Source organism: Hemitrygon akajei, chromosome 8 (genome assembly GCF_048418815.1).
Source record: "Hemitrygon akajei chromosome 8, sHemAka1.3, whole genome shotgun sequence".
Taxonomy (NCBI): Eukaryota; Metazoa; Chordata; class Chondrichthyes; order Myliobatiformes; family Dasyatidae; genus Hemitrygon; species Hemitrygon akajei.
The window spans coordinates 102506241-102531254 of record NC_133131.1 but is presented as its reverse complement, the minus strand read 5'-3'; the positions used below and the strand labels follow the sequence as shown (position 1 = coordinate 102531254).

The window sequence follows — 25014 nt, the reverse complement described above, 5'->3', positions numbered from 1 at the left end:
ATAAGCATCAGTCTTCTCCATGTAGCTACTCAGAATTGCATTAGGTTTTAGGCCTTTATTTTCCCAAAGCACAGGTGCGCTGTACTGATGTGTTAACCTCAAGTATATACTCAGACTTTGAAACTGTAATGTCAAAAGGGGTATCACTTCTTGGATTGAAAACCAAAAATAAAACTACTTATACTAAAAATATGAAATAAAGCAAAATGCTGGAAAATCCAACAGATCAAGTAGTATTCTTCACAGAAGAGAAAAAAAATAACACTTCAGGTTGAAAAGTGATTGACCTGGAATAGTAACTCTCACTCCGTAGAAGCTGTCTGTGCCAAACAAGATATTATCCTGGCCCACACAAAATGCTGGTGGAACCCAGCAGGCCAGACAGCATCTATAGGGAGAAGCGCTGTCGACGTTTCGGGCCAAGACCCTTCGTCAGGCCGCTTCTCCCTATAGATGCTGCCTGGCCTGCTGTGTTCCACCAGCATTTTGTGTGTGTTGCTTGAATTTCCAGCATCTGCATATTTCCTCATGTTTGCATTATCCTGACCCATATGCTTATAAAACTTTTCTATAAGTGTACCTTTTGACTTTTAAATATGCTAATTTTTACCCACCTCAACCACTTCCTCTGGCAAAAATTGTTCGCATACTCAGCACCCTCTGTGTGAAAAAACTTGTTTCTCAGTATCATTTTAGATTTTTTTTCCTCTCAGTTTAAGATCTATACCCTTTAGACTTCCCTACCATAGGAAAAAAAATTGACCATTTACCTTACCTAAGTTTCTCAGAACTTGGAAAAACAGCTGAGGTCACTGCACAGCCTCGTTCACTGCAGGGAAATCAGCCCTAGCTTATCCAATCTGTTCTTAAGACTTAAGCCCTCCAGTCTTGGAAGCATCCTTGTGAATCTTAGCTGCACCCTCTTGAGATTCATCACATCCTTACTATAATATGGTGACAATGTGATAATTTATTTTATTTTTTGCTTTAATCAACACAACATTTAATTTCTTCCAGAGTCAATACAAATTTGTATGTGAAGCCATCCTACGTGTATATGAGGAAGGTTTAATTCGACCATTGGAAGCATGCCACAAAGCAAGTTAGAACTGTTGCTGGAAAATGTGAAAATAAGAGCGCAAACATCATTCGATTCTTGGCCCTCTTCAGAAATCTAAGAGGAAACGAACTGGATGATTAAGCAGGCCTGGCACTTCACCAAGTTTCAATAAGGAATATTTTTGTTAAAAAAAAGACGCTATCTTTTAGTACATACTATATATAACATTTTTTTTTATTCAAAGGAACTCACTGCATCATGAAATTGAAAAGATGACTGCAATTAAGTTTAATCCAAACAGCAATTAGCTCAGCTAAAGATTAAAAATAGAGGAAATACTGTATGTCTTGTTAAAGCTGTTAATATTTTCATTTAATCAATCAAGAATTTTTGATCAGAGCAGTTCTTCACCACTTTGCTTCAGAAATTATGCTCTTGAATCAAGACTGAGTACTGGAGCCAGGTGGACCCAGACTAAACATTGGTAAGCAGATTATTGTCAAATGTAGCTTTGTCAATAATACTTTTCATCATCTTACTAATATGAGTACAGTGATGGATTGCTAATCAGTTATATTTTATTTGTCTTCCTTTTTGCAAACCAAGTATATTTTGAGCAGGTTTCCATATATTTAAGCAGATGCTGGTGTTGCAACACTACTAAAGATTTTAGTAAAGTTGCAGCTAATTTGGCACCCAGTCTTCAACACTGCATCTATGGCATTGTGAGTCCTAGACCCATTGCTATATTCAGTGTCCTTCAGCCAGTTATTAATAGTACACAGTATGACTGAATCAAGTTTGTTAAGTACTGGCATTAATGGTTGTGAGGGCCTTTGGAACAATCTGGGACTGAACTTCCATTCAGCAGTTATGGCTAAAGATGGTCCAAGCGCTATAATCCATCATTGTTGAATTTCAGAGATTCTTGGAGCTGTCTCCTCCATTAGTTGCTTTGTTGTCAATTTGTCTACTGTCATTCATTAATAGCCTGCAAATTTTTCATCAAGCCTTTTTTGTATTGATAAACTGAGGAGCAAGCTTGATTTGTAATGAATAACATAACTGTTTCTAACTTTGACCCTTGAAGGTAGCTTTGAATCTCCTCCATAAATCTATCTGAAATTGTCTTGGGTAACAGTGGTAAAGAGCAATCAGTTGGGTATTGTGACCTGCAGCCATCTTAATCTGATTTTTCCGTTACTACCCCACACAGGATATCTAGTGACCATCAAATGAAAATGCTGTCCACTTCTAGCTCTATGAGCCAAACCATTATGGAAGCATCCTTTCCTATCATCATCTACTTGCTGAAATAGTTTGGGGCCTTGGTAATGGTGGAATCCTAATCCCAAAACTTCAGAGATAAGATTATGTAAATCCATGCTTTCTTTGGCAAGTCATTTTCTGAATTCAATGTTCCTCCTACTCCTAATATTATAATGAATGTGCAGTATGTTGTATCTATGAACTTATGTCATAATTGTCCTTCATATTAAGAAAATGAATATCAGATTCAGATTTCAGGTTCATATTTATTTATTGCATATATATCGAAACTTAGAATTGCATCATTTACATTACAATTAACTTCCCTAGGAATGTGGAGCGACACACACAAAATGCTGTAAAAACTCAGCAGGTCAGGCACCATCTATGGAGTTGAATAAACAGTTGGCGTTTTGGGCCAAGACCCTTCTTCAGGACTGGAAAGGAAGGGGGAAGATGCCAGAATGAAAAAGTAGGAAAGAGGAAGATGGATAGCTAGAAGGTAATAGGTGAATGTGAAAGGTAAAGGGTTGGAGAAGAAGGAAGCTGATAGGAGAGGAGAGTGGACCATAGGAGATAGAGAAGAAGGAGGGGCATCATAAGGAAGTGATAGACAGGTGAGGAGAAGAGGTAAGAGGCCAGAATGGAGAATAGAAGAGGGAAGGGGGAGAGAATTTTTTTTTACTGAAAGGAGAAACTGATTTTCATGCAATCAGGTTGGAGCCTACCTAAACGTTTATTAGGAGTAGGCCGAGGATAGCCCACAAATGTCTCCACACATTCTGCATAACATGCCCGCATGTCCCTCATATTAAGAAAAAAATCTCATGGGGAAATTGTGAAGGCCAATCATTCTTTAATGTAGTTGCTCATTATACATCAAGCTTGCATTGTATGACCGTGTTTCAACTCTTAATCTTTGTGATCCAAAGAATATGCAATCAGCATATCACAGTCATGCTGCAATGTCTGGTTATGATCCTTAGGTTTCAATCTAAAAGAATTTAAATAGTTTTTATTTGTTTAAAATAACACTAGTCAAACACCTATTAAAATAATACTGAATAACCTGTATGAATTGTTTCTTAAATACCCAAGTTGCAATTTATTTTGAAAATCATTTGACAGTGTCCACTGTCAATATCATAATCAAAAGTAAATGTAAGTATACTGTGGTATTGAGATGTAGTTATTTAATATAATGGAATAACGCATTTTTGGAATAAGCATTTTTGTTCACTGATACTTCTGCTATGCTAATCTATTTAAACTAACTTTTTAAACTGGGATTGAAATTAGTCAAAACTTGAGAATAGCAAATATGTAGTGTCATAATCTATTTAATAATGATGTGTTGGAGAAAATGAACATATATGTCTCTTGTACCAGAACATTCTCGGACAACTAGTGAATGTTGACTGTTGTGCCTGGTTTAAGACCATAAGACATGGGAACAGAATTATGCTATTCAACCCATCAAGTTTTCTCCACCGTTGTGATTAATTTTTCTCTCAACCCCATTCTCCTGCCTTCTGCCCACAAACTTTAACACCCTTACTAATCAAGAACCTATCAACCTCCACTTTAAATTTACTCTATGACTTGGCCTCCACAGCCATCTGTGGCAGTGAATTCCATAGTTTCACCACTTGTCACTAAAGAAATTCCTCCACATCTCTGTTTTAAAGGGTGACCTTCAGTTCTGAGTCTGTACCCTCTTGTACCAAGATTCTGCTGCTGAATCCTTCTTCACATAAATAAGAACGATATTGATAGAGGAAGCTACATTGTTTTCATGCTAAACCAGAAGTCAATTAAAGCTAGTGGAAAAAGTGAAGATCAAAGTGCCCAATCACAGAAAAGTTTCAAGAGCCGATTAACTTCATTTGATGGCAGGTTCATCACATGAAGACGACAGAGAAGTGAGGTGAACACCTCGTCCAGACCGGATATATCAAGGAAATATCCAAAGCCCTCTGATATTTGTAGATTGGCAGTCATGATTAGTGTTTCAGGTTTAATCCCATAGGACTTTAGGAGGGGGACTGGAAGAACCAACTGAAAGAGTTCAGATAGCTAAGATTTTCAAAAATCCTTTGATAGAGTCACCAAGCATGCAGCCAAGAATGTGTTTTTGTCCTCCTCTCCCCCCCCCCCCCCCCACTCAATCCATAGTAGGATAATAACCATAATCAAATCAATGAACGACCACATCAACTTGGGTGTTAAACCAGTGGGCAAAACACTAAAGTATCCCAAGGGATTTTTTGTCTTTGTGTATCCCTATTGAACAATTCTTGGCCATTTTGTAATTTGGAAGAAAACAAACAAACGAGTAAATGTTGCATGCTTTAACTAAGAAATGTGCATTGTCTTTCAGTGCTGGAGACTGAAAAGAAAATGCCTCTGTTTGATAGAAGCATTCTTCTAATGTGTCTTCTAGATTTGCAATAATTGCTTCCACTCTTTACCGATCTCTTCCTTTTTTAAGAATGTTTGTTCTTTGGCTGTGTTTTATCCTGATAAAATTCTGGCCATGTCAATAGCACCTTTCATTGCATCTGTACACACATGTGCATATGACAATGAACTTGACTTTGACTTTCAAAAGAAAATAACTCTAAGTGTAAGCTTCTTGCATGGAACAATAACAATAATTCATTCCAAATGTCATTATGTGGTAGTAACCAAGTTACTGAAAAAAACTAGAAAAATATCAGAGATGCTTAAAATCAGAAATAAAACCAAATCAGACAGCATCTATGGAAAGGGAAATAGTAAATATTTCAAGTCAAAGATCCTTCAGCTGATGGAAGTCCCTTCAACCTGAAGTATTAATACTGCATACAGAAATAAGTTTCCTAATTTCACTTGTGTACACCTGGCTCTGATTTTTAGATAATGCTGCAAGTTTCTTACACTTCCCAACCAGCAGGGATAATTTTTACTATCCTGTTTATTACTTTTACCATCTTATAAACCCTGTTCAGTACAAAACATAACAGTTTTATGATGCAAAACATATCAGTGGAAAACTGCATTAACACACTTTTATTAGATTCCTGTGGTGCAATTGTGAGCCTTGTTTAAAGGTAATTGCTTTTGTGCTGGTTTCTGGGGGTTTGGGAAATCCAATTGTGTAAGGAGGCGAGAAACACTGTTCCAGAAGATAAGTGCCTTGTTTTTTTTTAGCATGCCTTGTGAATAAGGAGAAGCAGATATGCTTGCCACAGCCGCTCAGCATAGGCTTTGGCCTTGCATCATGTTTAGCTATGATCTTAATCAGTTTTGTCTATGCCACATCCTGAGGCTCCTGTACCTTCTTCCTGATGGTAGCAGCGAGAAAGGAGCATGTGCTGGGTGGTGGGGGACCCTAAAGATGGATGTTGCTTTCTTGTGACACTGTTTCATATAAACATGGTCAATGGCAGGGAGGGCTTTACCCATGATGGACTGGACTGTATCCACTACTTCTGTTGGATTTTCTCCCTCTCTCTCCCTCACCACAGGAATCCGCAAAATATGGTGTGCACATTCACCTAAGGACAGTGGGGGCATTTCTACCTCGAAGCCACATATAGTGTAATAATGTTCCATATCCAGTGACAGGAGAACACAAATGTAGTGTGTTTACTACAACATCCAGGAAACAATTACCATTGAGAGTTGGAAATTAGAAATGCCTCTTTCAGAATAGCTATTAGTTATCATTCGTTCAGAGCATTAATGAGCCAAATCTTTCATACTGGGGTTTACTTATTTTCAATTAAGTGTGAGGTACCAATACTTTATAGATAGTTCCTAAGTTTTGAGTGGTGACAGCATCTGCATTTCACATTAATTGTGGAAATAAATTACAACTATTATTTATAAAATCTATACTTCTCCCCTATCTGCAACTAAATGGATTAATTCAATATATTTTATAGATTATATTACATGCATTACAATATTACTAATTTGGATTAATAGGCCCAGTACCTTGTAAAATGTATTGCTTACTCTCAATTATTCAAGATTCTATTCCTAAATAAGATAGACTGGAAATCAAATGCACTGAAATGTCTGCCAGAACAGTTTTTTTTTTAAATTAAGGTTAATATTAAGGCTAATGAATATTAATATAGCACTGGTCACTTACTATATTTTGAAATTTAGTTGAATGTATCAAGCATCAAGGTAATCCTTCGAGCTACTTGTGTCAAAAATCTATGGACACATATTTGTCAATTTGGTCAATGACTATGCATCATTCTCCTTTATTTATTTTTGTTTTGTTTGTTGTATGTCTAATTCTGAGAGATGGAATTTACTATTGGTATCCTCATTTCAGATGCAACAATGGTCTGTCTGTAGTTAAAAATTATGCTGCAGAATCCTTTATGTAACATTGAACAGTACTATAAACACTTTATTGCTTAAACTGTATGTGACTAGTCAATTTGTTCTTTAATATTTAAGAATGGTCAGTTTGCCATTTTGACTTTTAATAATGTAACATTTTTATTGATCTGTATGTAAGGCAAAATAACCTGCTTTTTTTCTCTCCTTTATTATGGCAAATACTGTCTTTTGGTTATTGCATTATGGTGACTACTAAGATTCAGAATGCTGTTCAGTTTCTGAGAGTGCATTGGTGATGCACGTATTTTTGTAACACAATAATTCATTCAAGTTCAGTATGATTATCTGCCATTGTGAGAATTAAGTAATTAAATTGTGATTGTGAATAATTTTTAATTCTGAACTAATATCTTAATACACTGAAAAATCATTAAATTCTAACCTGGTGTTCATATTTTCTACATTTAAATTATTGAGATAGGAATGTACCTAAATGAATGTAATAAAGCAAAAGATTTGTTTTATTTTTGTAGCTTTATTCAAAATTAATAATATTCGTAATATTACTTGTCTAAAGTTGTTGGGAAACGTGCTTCAGCATGATCAGATTTTAAGTCTCATATTTTTGGTTGACTTATGTCAGTATGCTGTAAGAAAATAGTGTTTAATTGGTACAATAAAGTTTTGCTTATTCCTAAATACAGTGTGCCTTTTGAGGAATTATTGAAACATTTCACATTAATTGCTGCTGAATTGCACTTCTGCTGAAGCCACGGGACAATGTTAAAAAAGGAAGTGTTGAAAGAAAAATAATGACAAATGTTCGATATGAGTAGCATAGGTATAATTGTGGCAGAAATAAGCAGCTTTGACTTAAGAGTTCATGTTTAAGGAAAATAAATTAAGAATAATAAAGAAATTGTTTACTTTCCAGACACTCCAAGAGTGTCGGGAGTTACTGAAGTTGCGGGAGTTACTGAGTTGCATAAAAGATGGTTGTGGAGGAAGTGTATTGGCATGGATAGTTGACTGGTTAACCAATAGAAGGCATGGAGGCTTTCTTTTCCTCATCCACGTTGTTTGCATTACAGTACAACCCTCTCAATATCCGATTCCCAGAACTGATTAGCACTATCAAGTTTGTCAACATTCCCAACTAAGCTCATCATCACATTATTTTTATTTTAACTTTGCTAGTTGTATTTTTTACTGTGTACCGTACACTTTACTTGCGCATCCCTTTGATCACATCTGTGACTTGGTGCCTGCCTTCTCCCTCCTGATTAACTGTAATCTCTCACCTCCCTGAAACTGTCCATAAGACATAGGAGCAGAATTAGGCCATTTCTGCTCTGCTATTCAATATGGCTGATCCTTTTTACCCTTCTGCAGCCCAGACGGTGCAGTTGGTGATACTTGCTGACTTTCAGGTTCATACTCGTCACAAATTTGTTATATCTGTACAACTACATATCAATTAAAATAAAAGCACGCACACGGGAGATGGCTTTAACTGGTGTATTCACATTGCAGGGCAAGAGAGAGGGGACCATGCACATGCGTAGACAGCAGATCAATGCGCATAGGTAAATTATCAGTCCATAACTAGTGCTAAGGGAAATCATTGCTCTAAAATAAATAGATCCATACATTACAAAATGGGTGTAACATTCTTTTGCTGCAGCATCTCATTTTGAATACTTCCTGGGTTTAATATAAGCATCATTGTAGCTGTTCCTGCTTTGTTGTCCCTGTTTCAGTATGACTGCATCTTTGTATGCTACTGTCATTATTACTATCTTCAAACCTACAATCCATTTTGTATAACAGGATCTTAGAGATCCTGCCTAATCCTAGAGATAATACTGCCCATTATGCCACTTGTATTTAGGAGAGCAATGAAAGTCCTTCATCTCTGGTGGCGTTCAGGGCTTCCTTCATCATGGCAGTAGCTTCTTCTGTTTTAACTACTGTCAGTTATGCAAATCAGATGAAAGAGGATTGATTCTTCATTGCTGTTTTCATAACAATTTTGTATTACCAGTCCAGGTTGTTAGCCCTGAGCTGAGCCCCTGAACCTGGAGGATTGATGGAACTCTCTTAGTGTCACCTCTACCCTTTGACCTGTTTGGCATGAGTGATCCTACCAACATTGCTCTCTGGGTCATTGACGCACACAAACCTCCAAACCATGTCAGGGTTGTGGTCCTCTTAGAGAAGAATGTTCAACTGGTGTGTCAGAGTTTGAATGTTAGCACCTCTTACAAAGTGAAATCAAGCAACATAGGTGACAACAGGGCTTCCCTTCCTGGTGAGCTCAATGCTGTATATGCTTGTGTTGACTGTCAAAACATGGAGGCAACATTACAACCTCCCACAATCCTTGATGACCCTGTGATTTTAATCTCTAGGGCGATGCAAGAGCATGCTTCAGGAGGGTAAACTCACGGAATGCACCCAGCCCAGATGGGGTACCTGGCCAAATACTAAGACCTGTGCAGATCAACTTGCTGGAGTGTTCACTGAGATCGTTAACTTCTTGCTTCGACATTCTGAGGTATTCACTAACTTCAAGCAGGCATCACTTATCCTGGTGCCCAAGAAGAACTTGGTAACCTACCCCAATGACTATTATCCAGTAGCACTTACAGCTACAGTGATGAAGTGTTTTGAGAGGTTGATGATGAAAGATTTCAACTCTGGCCTGAGAATCAGGTTGGATCTGCTCCAATTTGCCTAACAGCACAGCAAGTCCACAGAAGATGCCATCTTATTGGCTCTTCACATAACCCTGGATTATCTGGACAGCAAAGATGCATATATCAAGATGCTCATTATCAACTACAGCTTGGTATTCAATACTATCATCCCCTCAAAAGTAATCAATAAGCTTTAAGACCTTTGCCTCAATAACTCCTTGTGCATTTGGATCCTCGATTTCCTTACTTGTAGACTCCAGTCAGTTCAGTTTGGCAGCAACATCTCCTCCACAGTCTGCATCAGCACAGGTGCACTACAAGGCTGTGTGCTTGGCCCTCTGCCTTACCTGATTAACACTTATGACTGTGTGGCTGAGCATAGCTCCAATGCCATATTTAAGTTTTCTTATGATACCACTGTCATAGGCAGAATCAAAGCTGGTGATGAATCAGATATAGGAGAGGGATTGAGAATCTTACTGAGTGGTGCAATAACTCGATGTCAGAAAGCGTGGCAACATCTTTACTTCCTTAGAAGTTTGCAAAGATTTGGCATGATGTCTCAAACTTTGACAAATGTCTATAGATGTGTGATGGAGAGTATATTGACTGGATGCATCACAGCGTGGTATGGAAACAGTAAGGAGTCATGGACAGCAAAAAAAGTTGCAGACAAGGCCGAGCCCATCACGAGTAAAGCACTCTCCACCATTGAGTACATCTACATGGAGTGTTGTTGCAGGAAACCAGCATCTATCATTAGGGACCCCCACCACACAGGTCATGCTCTCTTCTCACTGCTGCCATCAGCAAGAAGGTATACAAGTCTGAGAACTCACACCACCAGGTTCAGGAAAAGGTATTACCCCTCAATCATCATGCTCTTGAACCAGCCTATTCGTTAGACTGCACTCCTTCCATTTCTAAATGCTGAGAAATGGTTTTAAGATTAGTGCACACCCTGAAAATTCTTCCTGTTATTTTGAACAGCCACTCTCTCATTAGGTTAGTCATCTCCTGGATCCAAAAAATCCTGAGCCTTCCTTGTGTTCTGCAGTGACTCCAGCTCCTCGTCAAGCTTGGAACTCCTGGACTTAAGTTAGAGGTGCCTTCCTTGCTTCTCCAGGACATGTGAAAAAAAATATTTAATGTGCTGGAATTAAAGGCAATGGCTTTGATCCATAATCTAAGAAGCCCTGGCTTTGGAAAATCTGTTTTTCTTATGTTTAAAACAGGTTAGCAACCTCTCCAATTCTGTTTTGAAGAGCGCAGAAGCTGTAAAGTTCTTTTTCTCCAGTTCCAAGCCTGGATAGAAAACTCCCACATGTAACACCTTTTCAGAGACTGTGTGTGGTAGGGGTTAAGTTTCCACTAGCTTAGCAGTTCTTTTCACAGTCTGACCACGGGAAGTAGTCTATGAGGAGTCACGCTACAATTTGTCCACCTCATTTCAGTTAACGGAGAGTTGAGGTAAGAAATGATTGTAGGTAGCAGTGGTGGGACAGAGCTGGTAGAAACACCCCAGGGGAAGGTGGGGGTGACTGCAGAGGAACCAGCAGAGGCCTTTCAGAAGGTGTTAGCCTCTGTGTGAAGAGCACTAATGGCAGAAATTACCAAGGAGATACTGAAGGCACCCAACTACCCTTCTGAGGAGCTACTTGACCTGCTGCTCCAAATAGTCCAAGTTTTGATGCAAATGTAAGATTCTTCACTGAGCTGATTGAGCTCACTGTTGGTTCTGTAATGCAGCAGTGAGAAGCAAAAGATCATATATAGCAAATATCAGCATACGAGGCACACAAGATATCCTACATACCATCTCATCAGCTTTTTTCCTGAATTCCAAAGTGCTGGAGAAAGTTCCCTGCCATCCACTATAGTCAGGTCAATGGAAACCTTGGTCTTGATTTATCTTCTCCTGGTTAGCCAAACCATACCATTACAATGCTCACCACAGAGAAAGCAAAGACAGTGAACAGGATTCTCTTCAGCTGCCTTATCTCAGAAGCTGAAGAGCTGCTCTCTGAATAATAGTATGGATTCAGTCTATCTTTATCCATACAACTCCAAGAAACATGCATGGAGCCTTCTATATCCTAAGAAAAACCTTCTATTCCATTAAAAGAGAGAGACTGGATCATCTTCCTCAGATCTGGCTGCCCACTAGAAGTTGAACTCCATCTTGCACTTGGGATTTACTTCTCAGATGAATATGAAATTCTTCAATGTGCCATTAGTCAATTGATGAAGAGGGCATCTGAAGACGGAGACCTTACACATGGTACAAAACTCAATGGTACACCAGACAACAATGATCCCTGTGTACTTCTGGGTCTTCGATCATCTACAGCAGACATCTGAAGACACTGGGAAAATACCATCTACACTGTCTCTCCAGAATACTTTATAATTGGTGCACATTCTTCTGTTAAGAAAGGCAGTAGAGACAACTTCTAAGATTGCATCAGTGATAGGGAAATTACTAGAAATGATAATTAAAGATAGGATCTACTTGCATCTGGAAAAGCATAGACATTAAGGATGGCATGGAATTGTGTAGGAAAGGTCATGTCTTACAACCTTTATTGAGTTTTTGAGGATGTGACAAAGAGGATTGAGGGTAGGACAGCAGATGCTATGCACATGGACTTCAGTGAAGCTTTCAACATGGTAGGCTGGTCCAAAAGGTTATGTTACATGGGATTCATGGAGACTTGGCAGATTAGATTCAGAATTGATTCTACATAGAAGATAGTGGGCAGTTTAATAGGAGTGTTACATTAACTTGAGGTCTGTGAGCAGTGGTTTTCCCTGAGACTTTTTGTGTATGTGTGTGTGTAGGCTGGTTAGTAAGTTTGAGAACAAAGTGCAAACTTTGATCTGGGTAACACCTTGGTAGATCTAATGTAAGGACAAAGTATGCAGTAAATGGCAAGATCCTTAGGAGCACTTATGTACAGGGGGATCTTGAGGTGCAAGTTCATAATTCCCTGAAAATGACAACACAAGTAGCAAGGGTAGTAAAGAAGGTATATGGCATACTTGCTTGGGGTATAAAAGTAAGTCATGCAGCAGCTGTATAAAACTTTGCTTAAACAACATATGGAGTATTATGTGCAGTTCTGGTTGCCACATTATAGGAAGGGTGTGGAGGTTCTGGAGTGGGTGCCCAAGAGGTTCACCAGAATACTGCCAGGATTAGAAAGTATCAGGTATAAGGAAATATTAGATGGGGTTGAATAAGTCTGAAAGCTGTTGACCTGATAGAAATCTATGCAGTTATGTGAGGTTTTAGGAGAGAAGGGTTTTATGAGGCAAGATCTTCTTTTACACAGAGAGGGGTAAGTGCCTGGAACACTTTGCTAGACGAAGTGGTGTCCCCTGTACAGGATGCTACATGCTATACAGGATTGCTTAAATCAAAGCAATATCCTAGGTAGAATTTTGAGGAACATTTGTGGCTTTTCTGAGTCTGTGGTTATCAGTCTCAGTCTGTTTCAAACAGCAGCATTTCCTGTTGGTTAGAATATTACAATACTTATCTAGAATACAGTATATGGTATATCTGGGACCTGAAGCTGCAATTTCTGGAAAAGGTGAAGAATTTGATTGGGATGAGATAGCACACTATCTGACTGAGCAATGGATACATTAGCTTGATGATAAATTGCATCCTGTCAGCTGACCTTCCTTCATATGAAGCTTCAATTTACCAATGATGAAAGTTACTGACCTAAAACAATAACTATTATCCTAAGAACAGAATTGACCTTATCCGAGCATTTATAGCAATCACTGCTCTTTATTTTAGATTTACGTCCTTTGCTCTTTTCTTGTTTTAATCTATTTCCTTAAGAATTTTGGAAGGAGTGAAGTTACATTCAATATAATCTTTTTGTCAGTCCAGACACCAAAGGAGTGTCACTTTTAGCTCTAGTGGCATTGTGTTTATTATCCAATAATGCAAAACATATGCAAATAGTAGGTCATGGACCAATGCCCAAAGATTACATGCCTTATACAAGTATTGCTGTTCAATAATTTGTTTCCAACCCCCCACCCATTTGGTTTTCTTCTTTCATAGAGGAACTAAAATACATTTATCAGAATCAGGTTTATTATATGTCATGTAATTTGTTGTTTTGTGGCAGTAGTACAGTGCATAAAAATTAGCTACAGTAAGAAATATTTTTAAACCTACCTTGTTATGACTTTGCATCTTAATGGATATCTGCACTGCATTTTCTCTGTAGCTGTAACAGTTCGTTCTGCATTGTTACTGCGTTACCTTGTACTGCCTCAGTGTACTGTGTAATGAATTGATCAGTACAAACAGAATGCAAGACAGACTTTTCACTGCATCTTGTTACATGTAACAATAATAAGCCAATTCAAATGAAAGGTGTTGGTAGACCTGGTGTCCTTTTACATAAAACATCTAATTAAGCAATTAGAAGAAAAATGTCAAAGTTTTCAGTACACGAGTAGAGATATTGTACTCCAATTATATGGGGTTCTGGTGGGATTTCATCTGAATCACTATGTACAGGTCTCATTACTTTACCCAGGGAATAAAGGTGTGCGGATTAATTCTCGGGATTGATTCTTGGGATAGTGGAGTTGATTCATGGGAGAAATTAAGTAGACGAGGCTTGTTCGTTCATGAGTTTAGAAGAATAACCTGTGATTTTATTGAAATGTGCAAAATTCTTAGGAGATTTGACAGGGAAACTTCGAGTTAAAAGTTTCCCCAGGGGGACGTCCAGTAAGATGGCAATTGTTTAGCTGCTCCGAACTTTTGTTCCGTTAATGTCGCTATCTTTGCACTAAATGTCTCCATTTTTTAAACCTTAGTTAGGAATTTTTTCAGTATCTCTTACTTGCCTGTGAACATATCTAACTTACAATGTCTAGCAAGAGTTCTAAATCCGGGAGAAAAGAAGCTATGACCCCCTCGGACGAGACCTTGGTTGCGCTCGGAAAGCTCCGAGACGAAATTTTAAAGGAATTTAAAACCGCTTTCAAACAGTTGGAAGACAAACTGGATCGGATCAACAATAAAATGGACAAGCATGCTGAACACTTATCTCGCATTGATTCAACTTCTGAAGATTTAGAAAGTCGTGTTCGATACTTGGAGACTCTCTGTTCCAACTTAGAGGAAAAATCTAACAAACTCCTTTCCAAAATGGTGGATCTTGAAAATCGCAGCAGACGCTGCAATCTTAGAATTCTTGGATTGCCAGAGGCGACCGAACAGGGATCAACCGTGAAGTTTTTCGCTGAGTTTCTCTGTGAGATATTCGGGAAAGATTTGCTTCCGAAGCCATCCGAGCTCGAACGGGCACACAGAGTTTACGTTCCCCCGGAATTCTGGGCTCCCGTCCGCGACCAGTAATCTTGTGTTTCCATCAATACCAGGTAAAACACAGTCTGATTGTAGAGGCACGTCGCAGGGGGTCTCTTCCTTTCCAGGATACAACCATTCGCTTTGTGGAAGATTTTGCACCCCAGACCTTAAAGATGCGTGCTGAGTTTAAAGGCGTAATGAAAGTGCTGTTTGATCGTGGTTTTAAACCCTCTCTTCGCAATCCTGCTGATCTACGAATCAAGCTTCATACTGGAAAATACAAGTGGTTCAGGTCGGTGAAGGAAGCTGAAGCATTTGTGGCAAGTCTTCCGGCTATCCAGTCATCTTCAGAATCTGATCGGACCTCCTAAAATGGTGGATAAGTACACTTCATAGTAAAATTACTTTTTCTGGACTCAGACTTCACTTGAATCACTCAGACATTATTCATTGAAACCCTAAGGGCTGTTGACAATCTCTCCCGGGATTTGGTGTGTGTGTAATCTATTTTTACTCTTGTATAACCTTATCTACAGAGTTTTACAACTGACTCTAACTTGTTTTGGAGGTTCGAAGTCTTTAGTGAAGGCCTCCCTGTTTGTTGGTTCACAGTTTAATTGCTGATTTATTTTTCCTTTTTTATATTTATTTATTTTATCTTTTTTTCCGTTCTTCACCCCTTTTTTCTATTCTCTGAATTTTTTTTCTCTCCTCTCTGTAAATGGTTGATAAATACTCATCTTGAATTTATAATTTTCCCTTTCTCTCCTTTTTTTTACCTTTTTTTTCCCCTTTCTCTTACTTTATTCTTCTATAATTTTTCGCGGGTAGGTTAGTTTTGGTTTTCTTCCAATTTTCTCTGTATTAAGTTTTATATTTCTGCAGAAGGTGTTCTAGTCTGTAGTTATTTTTTCTAGTGCATAAACTAGTTACTATTTGCTATAGTATTTATACGGAACTGTTGTCAATGACACAGATCTGGAAGTTGTATTTGGGTTAATTTTTTTGGTAGAGCTAGCTACTTGTTTTGGTAGCCGTCTAGTTTTGGGTTGTGTGGGTGGGGTGGGTTTTCCAGTTCCAACATCACTCACTGTATTTATTGTTTCTCTTTATTGCTCAGGACATGTATATGTTTTGATTTTACGAATCTATGTTTACATCTCTGCACCCAGACTGCTAGTGTACTGCTTGACTTTTTATATGCCTGCTGCCTTTTATGCATTAGTAATTGATAATGGCTAGTGCACTTAAATTCGTGAGCTGGAATGTAAAGGGATTGAATCACCCTGTTAAAAGGAGGAAGGTATTCTCACATATCAAACAACTCAAAGCTGACCATGCTTTCCTTCAAGAAACTCATATTCGTTGTTTTGATAACTCCCGGCTTCTGTCAAAGTGGGCGGGTCAGCATTTTCATTCATCCTTTGCCGCTAAAGCTAGGGGAGTCTCCATTCTTATTAACTCAAATATTCCTTTTGAACTCCATAATAAAATATCTGATACAAATAGCCGTTTTATTATTGTTTCTGGTAAACTATATAACACTAAAGTTGCACTAGCAAACCTGTATGCCCCCAACTTTGATGATGTTAACTTTTTTGAATTTTTTTTTCCTCACTACCAGACTTAAACTCATACTCTTTTATACTGGGTGGTGACTTCAACTGTTGGTTAGATCCTAATCTGGATCGATCGTCCTCTGTTACCAGATCACCTACTAAATCTGCCTTAGCTATCCAATCGTTTCTCTCTAATTTTGGTATTTCTGATATATGGCGTTGCCTTCATCCTACTGAGAGAGATTATTCTTTTTTTTCACGTTCACCATACCTTCACTAGAATTGACTATTTCTTACTCGATAACCAACTTATTCCATTTGCCTACTCTTGTGACTATCAGAGTATACTGATTTCTGACCATGCCCCAATTACTCTCTCTCTGAACTTTCCTGGTCTCCCTCAGAGGAATAAACACTGGCGGTTTGATTCAACTTTATTATTGGATGATGATTTTGTAAAATTTATTAAGTATCAGATAACCTTTTATTTTAACACTAATACATCACCTGAAGTGTAATCCCAGATTGTCTGGGATGCCATGAAAGCATATCTGAGGGGTCAAATAATCTCTTACACAGCAAATCTCAACAGAAGATCCTGTGCAGATCGATTAGACCTCATTAACCAGATTAAAGAATTGGATCAACTATATGCTCAAACTAAGAACCCTGAACTATACAAGAAGCGTGTTGAACTCCAAACTAAATTTAATCTTCTGTCTACTCAACCTGTCGAACGCCAACTTCTTGAAAGCAAGAGTCGCTTTTACATTCATGGGGATAAGTCTGGTAAATTTCTAGCCAATCAGCTGAGGCGTTCCAAAGCCAAACAACATATTACAAAGATCCGGAAGGAGAACGGAGACTTTACATCGGATCATTTAGAAATTAATGACGCATTTAAACTTTTTTATTCTCGGCTTTATTCCTCTGAATCTCTGAATGACAATATCTCTGTTGATCAATTTTTACAGAAGCTGAATATCCCCTCACTTTCATCTGATTTCAAAGCCAAACTCAATGCGCCTATATCATCAGAAGAAATATCTTTTGCAATTTCTGCACTGTCCTCAGGGAAATCTCCTGGACCTGATGGGTTCCCTGTAGAATTTTATAAATCATTCTCTTCACTTCTTTCTCCTCAGTTACTTTCAGTATTATCTGACTCGTTTAATTATGGCAAATTGCCACCCTCTTTCAATGAGGCATCTATTATTCTTCTATTAAAAAAGGGCAAAGACCCAACAGAGTGTTCCTCGTATAAGCCGATTTCTTTGCTCAATGTTGATGTAAAGATCTTAGCTAAAGTTTTGGCTCATAGATTAGAAACCATTATTCCCTCCATTATCTCTGATGACCAATCAGGTTTTATTAAAAACTGTCTCCCTTTTTTTAACATTCGGCGTTTATTTAATATCTTATACTCACCTCCAACTGGGATTCCTGAATGTGTTATTTCCCTCGATGCGGAGAAAGCATTTGATCGTATAGAGTGGAACTACCTTTTTGCAGTCTTAGAAAAATTTGACCTCGGTCAAAGTTTCATCTCTTGGATCCAATTGCTGTACCTGTGTCCTACTGCTTCTGTTTTAACTAATTTTCAGAAATCCCAGGCATTTAATCTCAAACGTGGCACCCGTCAGGGATGCCCCTTAAGTCCCTTTCTCTTTGATTTGGCTATAGAACCTTTGGCGATAGCATTTCGAAATTGTCCTGAATTGACTGGGATTTGGAGAGAGGGTGTTGAGCATAAAGTTTCTCTCTATGCTGATGACTTATTACTCTCTCTCTCAAATCCATCTACATCCTTACCTCTAATGTTTTCACTTCTTGACCAGTTTAGCCAGATCTCTGGCTATAAACTTAATTTACATAAGAGTGAACTTTTCCCAATTAATAAAGAAGCACAAGAACTAACATTTCGTGATCTCCCTTTTAAAGTAGTCCATAATCAATTTACTTATCTTGGAATTACAGTCACAAGGAAGTTTATAGATCTCTTTCGCGAAAACTTTGCCAGTCTTCCATATACTATAAAACAGAGTCTGGTACAATGGTCACCTCTATCTATGTCTTTGGTAGGTCATATTAATGTTGTTAAAATGTATGTTCTCCCCAAAGTTTTATACTTATTTCAATCTATCCCAATTTTTATTCCTAAATCTTTTTTGATTCCTTAGACTATTATTTTGTCATATCTGTGGAAGAATAAGCACTCTAGAATTAATAAAATCCATCTCCAAAAATCTAAAAAAGAGGGTGGCATGGCTTTACCTAACTTTCGTTTATATTATTGGGCAGCTAATATACGTTGTGCTACCTTTTGGTCGTTCTTCCACGGCCAGCCCGAGTGCCCTAACTGGGTGGCAATGGAGTTGAGCTCCACTAAAGAATTATCTATCTCTGCACTTCTTGGCTCTGCACTCCCTAGCAGTCTGCCCAGATCAATAGCTAATCCTCTTGTTAGACTCACTTTGCGTATATGGGCTCAGTTTAGGAAATGCTATGGTTTCCAGGCGTTTTCCATTTCTAGCCCTGTCGCACATAATCACCTTTTTTTACCTACTACGTACGATTCAGTATTCCATGTTTGGTATAGGAAGGGCATTAGACATTTTGAAGATCTTTTCATTGATAATCACTTCGCTTCTTTTCAGCAGCTCTCTGTTAAGTTCAACCTGCCTAACGCTCATTTTTTCAGATATCTCCAAATCCGACGCTTTATTGCTCCTTTAATTCCTAACTTTCCTGAAATGCCTGTGAAAAATGCTTTGGACCTATTTCTTTCCATTAATCCACTAGGTAAAGGTTTAATATCAATTATCCAAGATAAACTAGCAGCCTTACGACGGGCCCCTGTGGATAAAATTAAAATGGCCTGGGAGCAGGATTTAAATATCTCCTTATCCGAGGAGAGCTGGGACTCAGTTCTCAAATCGGTTAACTCAACCTCTCTTTGTGCTTGCCATTGCCTTTTACAGTTTAAGATTGTTCATAGAGCCCATATGTCTAAATCTAAACTATCTCGATTCTACCCTGGCATTAGCCCGCTCTGTGATAAATGCAAGAGGGGCGAGGCCTCTCTCATCCATATGTACTGGCTCTGTCCTAGCTTGGAGAAATTCTGGAAAGATGTCTTCACTATGTTATCGTATATTCTGAATCAGCACCTGGAACCAAACCCCTTAATTGCTTTGTTCGGTTTCTGGGGCGAGACAGATTTACGTCTGAGTTCAACCAAATGCCGAATATTATCCTTTGCCTCTCTCCTGGCTAGACGCTTGATCCTCCTTAGATGGAGAGATGTTGCCCCGCCCACTCATGCTCAATGGCTTAACGACATTATGGCCTGCTTGGACCTCGAAAAAATTCATTATTCAGTTCTTAATTCGGATCTAAAGTTCCATAAGGTCTGGGGACCTTTTATCGAGTACTTTCATAACCTTCCTCTTGACTAGGGTTTTTTTTTCTTTTCGGTCCCTTGCTTTCAGCTCCTTTTTTTTCTGGTAGTAGGCATTATTATCCTCTGTTGCTAAGTGTATTCACAGTCTGGGAGTTTGATTGTCCTGATTTATATTCTCTATATTGTGTTGTGGTTGGTCTGGAGTTTTTTTTTGTGTTGTGGGGCTTGGGGAGGATACTAAGCTTACTTGTCTTCAATTTAGGTGCTTTTTTGTTAAATTCTCTTCCTTTGTAGCATATTGTCATTGTATGCTTAATTTTGCACTGTATTAATGTTCCTCATTGTGATTTGGGGTTTTTTAATTTGTAAAATGTATAGAAAAACTAATTAAAAAAATAATAATAATAAAAAAGAACTGCACACCGTAACCAAAGCTTTATGAAGTTGTAACCTCCATGCAGTTAGGCTGTGTGCCCTAGCTAAAAATAAAAATGAAATGTAAGTATCCTTATTGTCTTCTGAACCACCCTATCTACCTGTGCTGCCACTTTCAGATACCTTTATTCCTCAATACTCCCTAGATCCCAATCTTTATTAACCCTCACAAAATGCATCATATCAATTGGAATTAAATTCCACCTTCCATTTCTCTGCCTGCCCCATCAACTCATTAATAGTATCCTGGATTCTCAGCCCATACTTCTCACCATTCATGCAGGCTACCAATTTGCACATTATCAATGAATCTCTAATCTTCAGGTAAATAAATCTTATGTCTGTTCTGAATAGCTTCTTATATTGAAACAACCCCTGGTTCTTGACATCCTGGCCTGGGGAGACTTTAATTCAGATCTGCCCTGTCGAATCCCATAGGAATCTTGTACATTTCTCCTAAACTCATGAGTGAACAGGCCATGTCTCCCATGTCCAAAAATTCTACTATCCCAGGAATCAATCGACTGAACTTTACCCGCACATGCTTATTGTAAGTATAGCCTTCTCTTGGTAAGAAAATACATAGGGAAGCCTGTACACAATGGTTCAGAGGTGATGCCACCAGGGCCCCATATAACTTGAAAGTGATATCTCTACTCTGTACTGAAAACCTGCATTAAAAAACAATTTGCTATTTACCTTTCTAAATGCTTAATTGAGTGTTTTATTTATAAGGACATCTTTAATTGGAATTTTTATTATTGTCACATGTAACAAGATATATTGAAATGCTTGTTTTGCATTCTGTTCATACAGATCAGTACATAGAGATATTATAGGGTAAAGCAATTACAGAATGCAGAATAAAGTGTTACAGCTATAGAGAAAGTGTAGTGCAGATGGACAATAAGGTACAAGGTCTTAAAGTAGGTTCAAAGGTTCATTTATTATCAAAGTATACAACTTGGAAATTCTTCTCCATGAAACCATGAAACCAAGAAAGCGAAGAAAGCCAGCATGATCATTAACTCCCAAATCCCTCTCCCCGCACATAAAAATGAACTAAAACAGAACATGCACGTCAATCCCCAAATCCCCCCCCCCCCCCCCCGCATAAAAAACTGAGAAAGATCAGGTGAAAAACACAATATAAATAACCGTAAGACTGGGGGAAAAAAAAGTCTACATCCAAAATGCAGAAAACCTGGGTGATGTTGTCCGGGCACAGTGGCAGTCTCTCACCCAGCAATCAAAAGGCTCACCTTCTGCATTTGCCTCTCTGTTTCAATCTGCTTTGTTGCTTTAATCGGTGAACAATGGGAGCTTTATTTGACAAAATGGAGTCGAACTTCGGCTCATGCTGATGTTGTGAGGCATTTAAAATATTCTATCTCTCTATTTTTACTATCAATATGGTTAACTTCAGCTTTTTTTTCCCATAGGCTATGTCCTTGACCCTTCACTTTACCTGGCTGTCTCTCTTTGATGCTATAGTGGAACATCCTCAATGTAATGCACAGAAACAGCTGGAGAAACTCAACAGGTTCGGCAGCATCTATGGAAAGGACTTAAACAGTCAACATTTTGGGCTAAGGCCCTTCATCAGGACTTACGGCTGAAGTACTTGCATCAATATGTTGTGCTTGGGATAGATCTCCAAAGATCTATCCTGGGCCCATGATATTGATGCAATTTTGAAGAAGACACATCAACAGCTATATTTCATTTGAAGTTTGAGGAGATTTTGTATGTCACTATCAACTCCAGCAAATCTCTACGGATGTACCATGGATAGCATTTGGACTGGTGGTATCACCACCTGATATGGAGTTGCCAATGTAAAGGATCAGCATGGGCATTAGCATCCCCATTGAGGAGATCTTCAAGAAGGCAACATGCATCATTAAGGCCCTCACCATCCAGGACATGCCCTCTTCTCATTGCTACCATCAGGGAGGAAGTATAGAAGCCTGAGGACACAGCATTTTAGGAACAGCTCCTTCCCCCCTGAGATTTCTGAATGGACCATGGACATTACTTCACTTTTTGTTTTCCGCTTGCACTACATCTTCACTCTTCACGTGGGATTTGGAGGAATGGAGCACAGTGCAGGTGAGGACAAGATCCCTTCGCAAGTGGGCTCACCTCACAATGATCTATCACAATAGCGACAGCCCACTGGAGGGTCACAGGTTAACCTTGACCATGGTATGGTATTTAGTTAAAGTAGCAACTCCCCATTTAAGAGGAGTGGTGTTGCCCTAATCGGGACCAGCGATAGGGGTTACCGTAGATGCCACCATCAGATTAGTGGAGGGAATGAGGGTGAGGGAAGGTCTCTGTAGTTGGGTGCACAAGTTCGACAAGCAGCTTGGGGGCAGAGGGATCCACATGACCCGTGAGGAAATGTTTTTTGGCATTGCAGCGAGGCAGCCGGTAGACGAGGTTCCTACTCTCACCCTGTATGCCATGTGGTCAGAGCACTGCCAAGGGAGAAAGGTCATTCTCCAAGCCTTCCTCCAACTGGGGCTCCTTCTGTCCTCCGCAGGATTCCTCGCATTCCACTCATATCCCTCACTGGAAGCTCCGCAAAGACACTGACGGATCTTCAGCGGCAGCAGGAAATGGCGATGGATGGTGCCCCTCAGGCCCCGCTCATGTAGCGATGCAGTCAGGGGTCCTGGCGGATAGGCTCGGTGGCCAATATGCCAGCCAGGGAACATAAGGCCTTGCATGCCTATTGCAGTACAGTGGGGGAGAGGGAATATGCAGTGAGGGCTGGCATTGGCATTTGATAAGGCCAGGACAGTATCTGCGAGCTGCCCTATCTTCCAGTAGGTTAAGCCCAGAGGGTGCCAATGTGATGTATCCAAAGTTGCATAGGGACTAGACAAGTATGGCAAGTAGATTATGCGAGTCTCTACTTCCACAGGACAAGCAACAATATGTGCTCACAATGGTGCACACAATTTCCAGTGTCCTGATCAGTGCTGTGCAGCCACACTGTCCAGGAGTGTACAATAAAAGGGTTGCGGCACTTGCCTGGGGCATACAGTTGGACAATGGTCAAGTTAAGTCAAGTCACTTTTTATTGTCATTTTGACCATAACTGCTGGTACAGTACACAGTAAAAATGAGACAACGTTTTTCAGGACCATGGTGTTACATGACACAATACAAAAAACTAGACTGAACTATGTAAAAAAAAAAACAACAGAGGAAAAAGAAAACACAACAACTACACTAGACTACAGACCTACCCAGGACTGCATAAAGTGCACAAAAGAGTGCAGGCATTACAATAAATAATAAACAAGACAATGGGCACAGTAGAGGGCAGTAAGTTTGTGTCAGTCCAGACTCTGGGTATTAAGGAGTCTGATAGCTTGGGGGACGAAACTGTTACATAGTCTGGTTGTGAGAGCCCGAATGCTTCGGAGCCTTTTCCCAGATGGCAGGAGGGAGAAGAGATTGTATGAGGAGTGCATGGGGTCCTTCATAATGCTGTTTCCTTTGTGGATGCAGCGTCTAGTGTAAATGTCCGTGATGGCGGGGAGAGAGACCCTGATGATCTTCTCAGCTGACCTTACTATCCGCTGCAGAGTCTTGCGATCCGAGATGGTGCAATTTCCGAACCAGGCAGCGATGCAGCTGCTTAGGATGCTCTCAATACAACCCCTGTAGAATGTGATGAGGATGGGGGGTGGGAGATGGACTTTCCTCAGCTTTCGCAGAAAGTAGAGACACTGCTGGGCTTTCTTTGCTATGGAGCTGGTGTTGAGGGACCAGGTGAGATTCTCCACCAGGTGAACACCAAGAAATTTGGTGCCCTTAACGATCTCTACCTAGGAGCCGTCGATGTTCAGCGGGGAGTGGTCACAGAAACATAGAAAATAGGTGCAGGAGTAGGCCCTTCGGCCCTTCGAGCCTGCACCGCCATTCAGTATGATCATGGCTGATCATCCAACTCAGAACCCTGTACCTGCTTTCTCTCCATACCACCTGATCCCTTTAGCCACAAGGGCCATATCTAACTTCCTCTTAAATATAGCCAATGAACCGGCCTCAACTGTTTCCTGTGGCAGAGAATTCCACAGATTCACCACTCTCTGTGTGAAGAAGTTTTTCCTCATCTCGGTCCTAAAAGGCTTCCCCTTTATCCTTAAACTGTGACCCCTCGTTCTGGACTTCCCCAACATCGGAAACAATCTTCCTGCATCTAGCCTGTCCAATTCCTTTAGAATTTTATACGTTTAAATAAGATCCCCCCTCAATCTTCTAAATTCCAGTGAGTATAAGCCTAGACGATCCAGTCTTTCTTCATATGAAAGTCCTGCCATCCCAGGAATCAATCTGGTGAACCTTCTCTGTACTCCTTCTATGGCAAGAATGTCTTTCCTCAGATTAGGGGACCAAAACTGCACACAATTTTCTAGGTGCTGTCTTACCAAGGCCTTGTACAACTGCAGTAGAACCTCCCTGCTCCTGTACTCAAATCCTTTTGCTATGAATGCCAACATACCATTTGCCTTTTTCACCGTCTGCTGTACCTGCATGCCCACCTTCAATGACTGGTGTACAATGACACCCGGGTCTGGTTGCATCTCCCCTTTTCCTAATCGGACACCGTTCAGATAATAATCTGTTTTCCTGTTCTTGCAACCAAAGTGGATAACCTCACATTTATCCACATTAAATTGCATCTGCCATGAATTTGCCCATTCACCTAACCTATCCAAGTCACCCTGCATCCGCTTAGCATCCTCCTCACAGCTAACACCGCCGCCCAGCTTCGTGTCATCCACAAACTTGGAGATGCTGCATTTAATTCCCTCGTCTAAATCATTAATATATATTGTAAACAACTGGGGTCCCAGCACTGAGCCTTGCGGTAC

General features: G+C 39.6%; 1 protein-coding gene across 2 annotated transcripts in view; it reads left to right on the top strand.

Annotated features, from left to right (window-relative positions):
* The window catches only part of LOC140732121 (tyrosine-protein phosphatase non-receptor type 3-like), a 132090-nt gene extending 124718 nt beyond the window's left edge, over positions 1-7372 (top strand). For both annotated transcript variants that reach the window (XM_073054294.1, XM_073054295.1), the window contains one exon: positions 1018-7372. In XM_073054294.1, coding sequence (XP_072910395.1) covers positions 1018-1107 — 90 coding nt within the window. In that variant the 3' untranslated portion in view covers positions 1108-7372. The remainder of the gene's footprint in view (positions 1-1017) is intronic.
* Positions 7373-25014: the final 17642 nt, after the last annotated feature.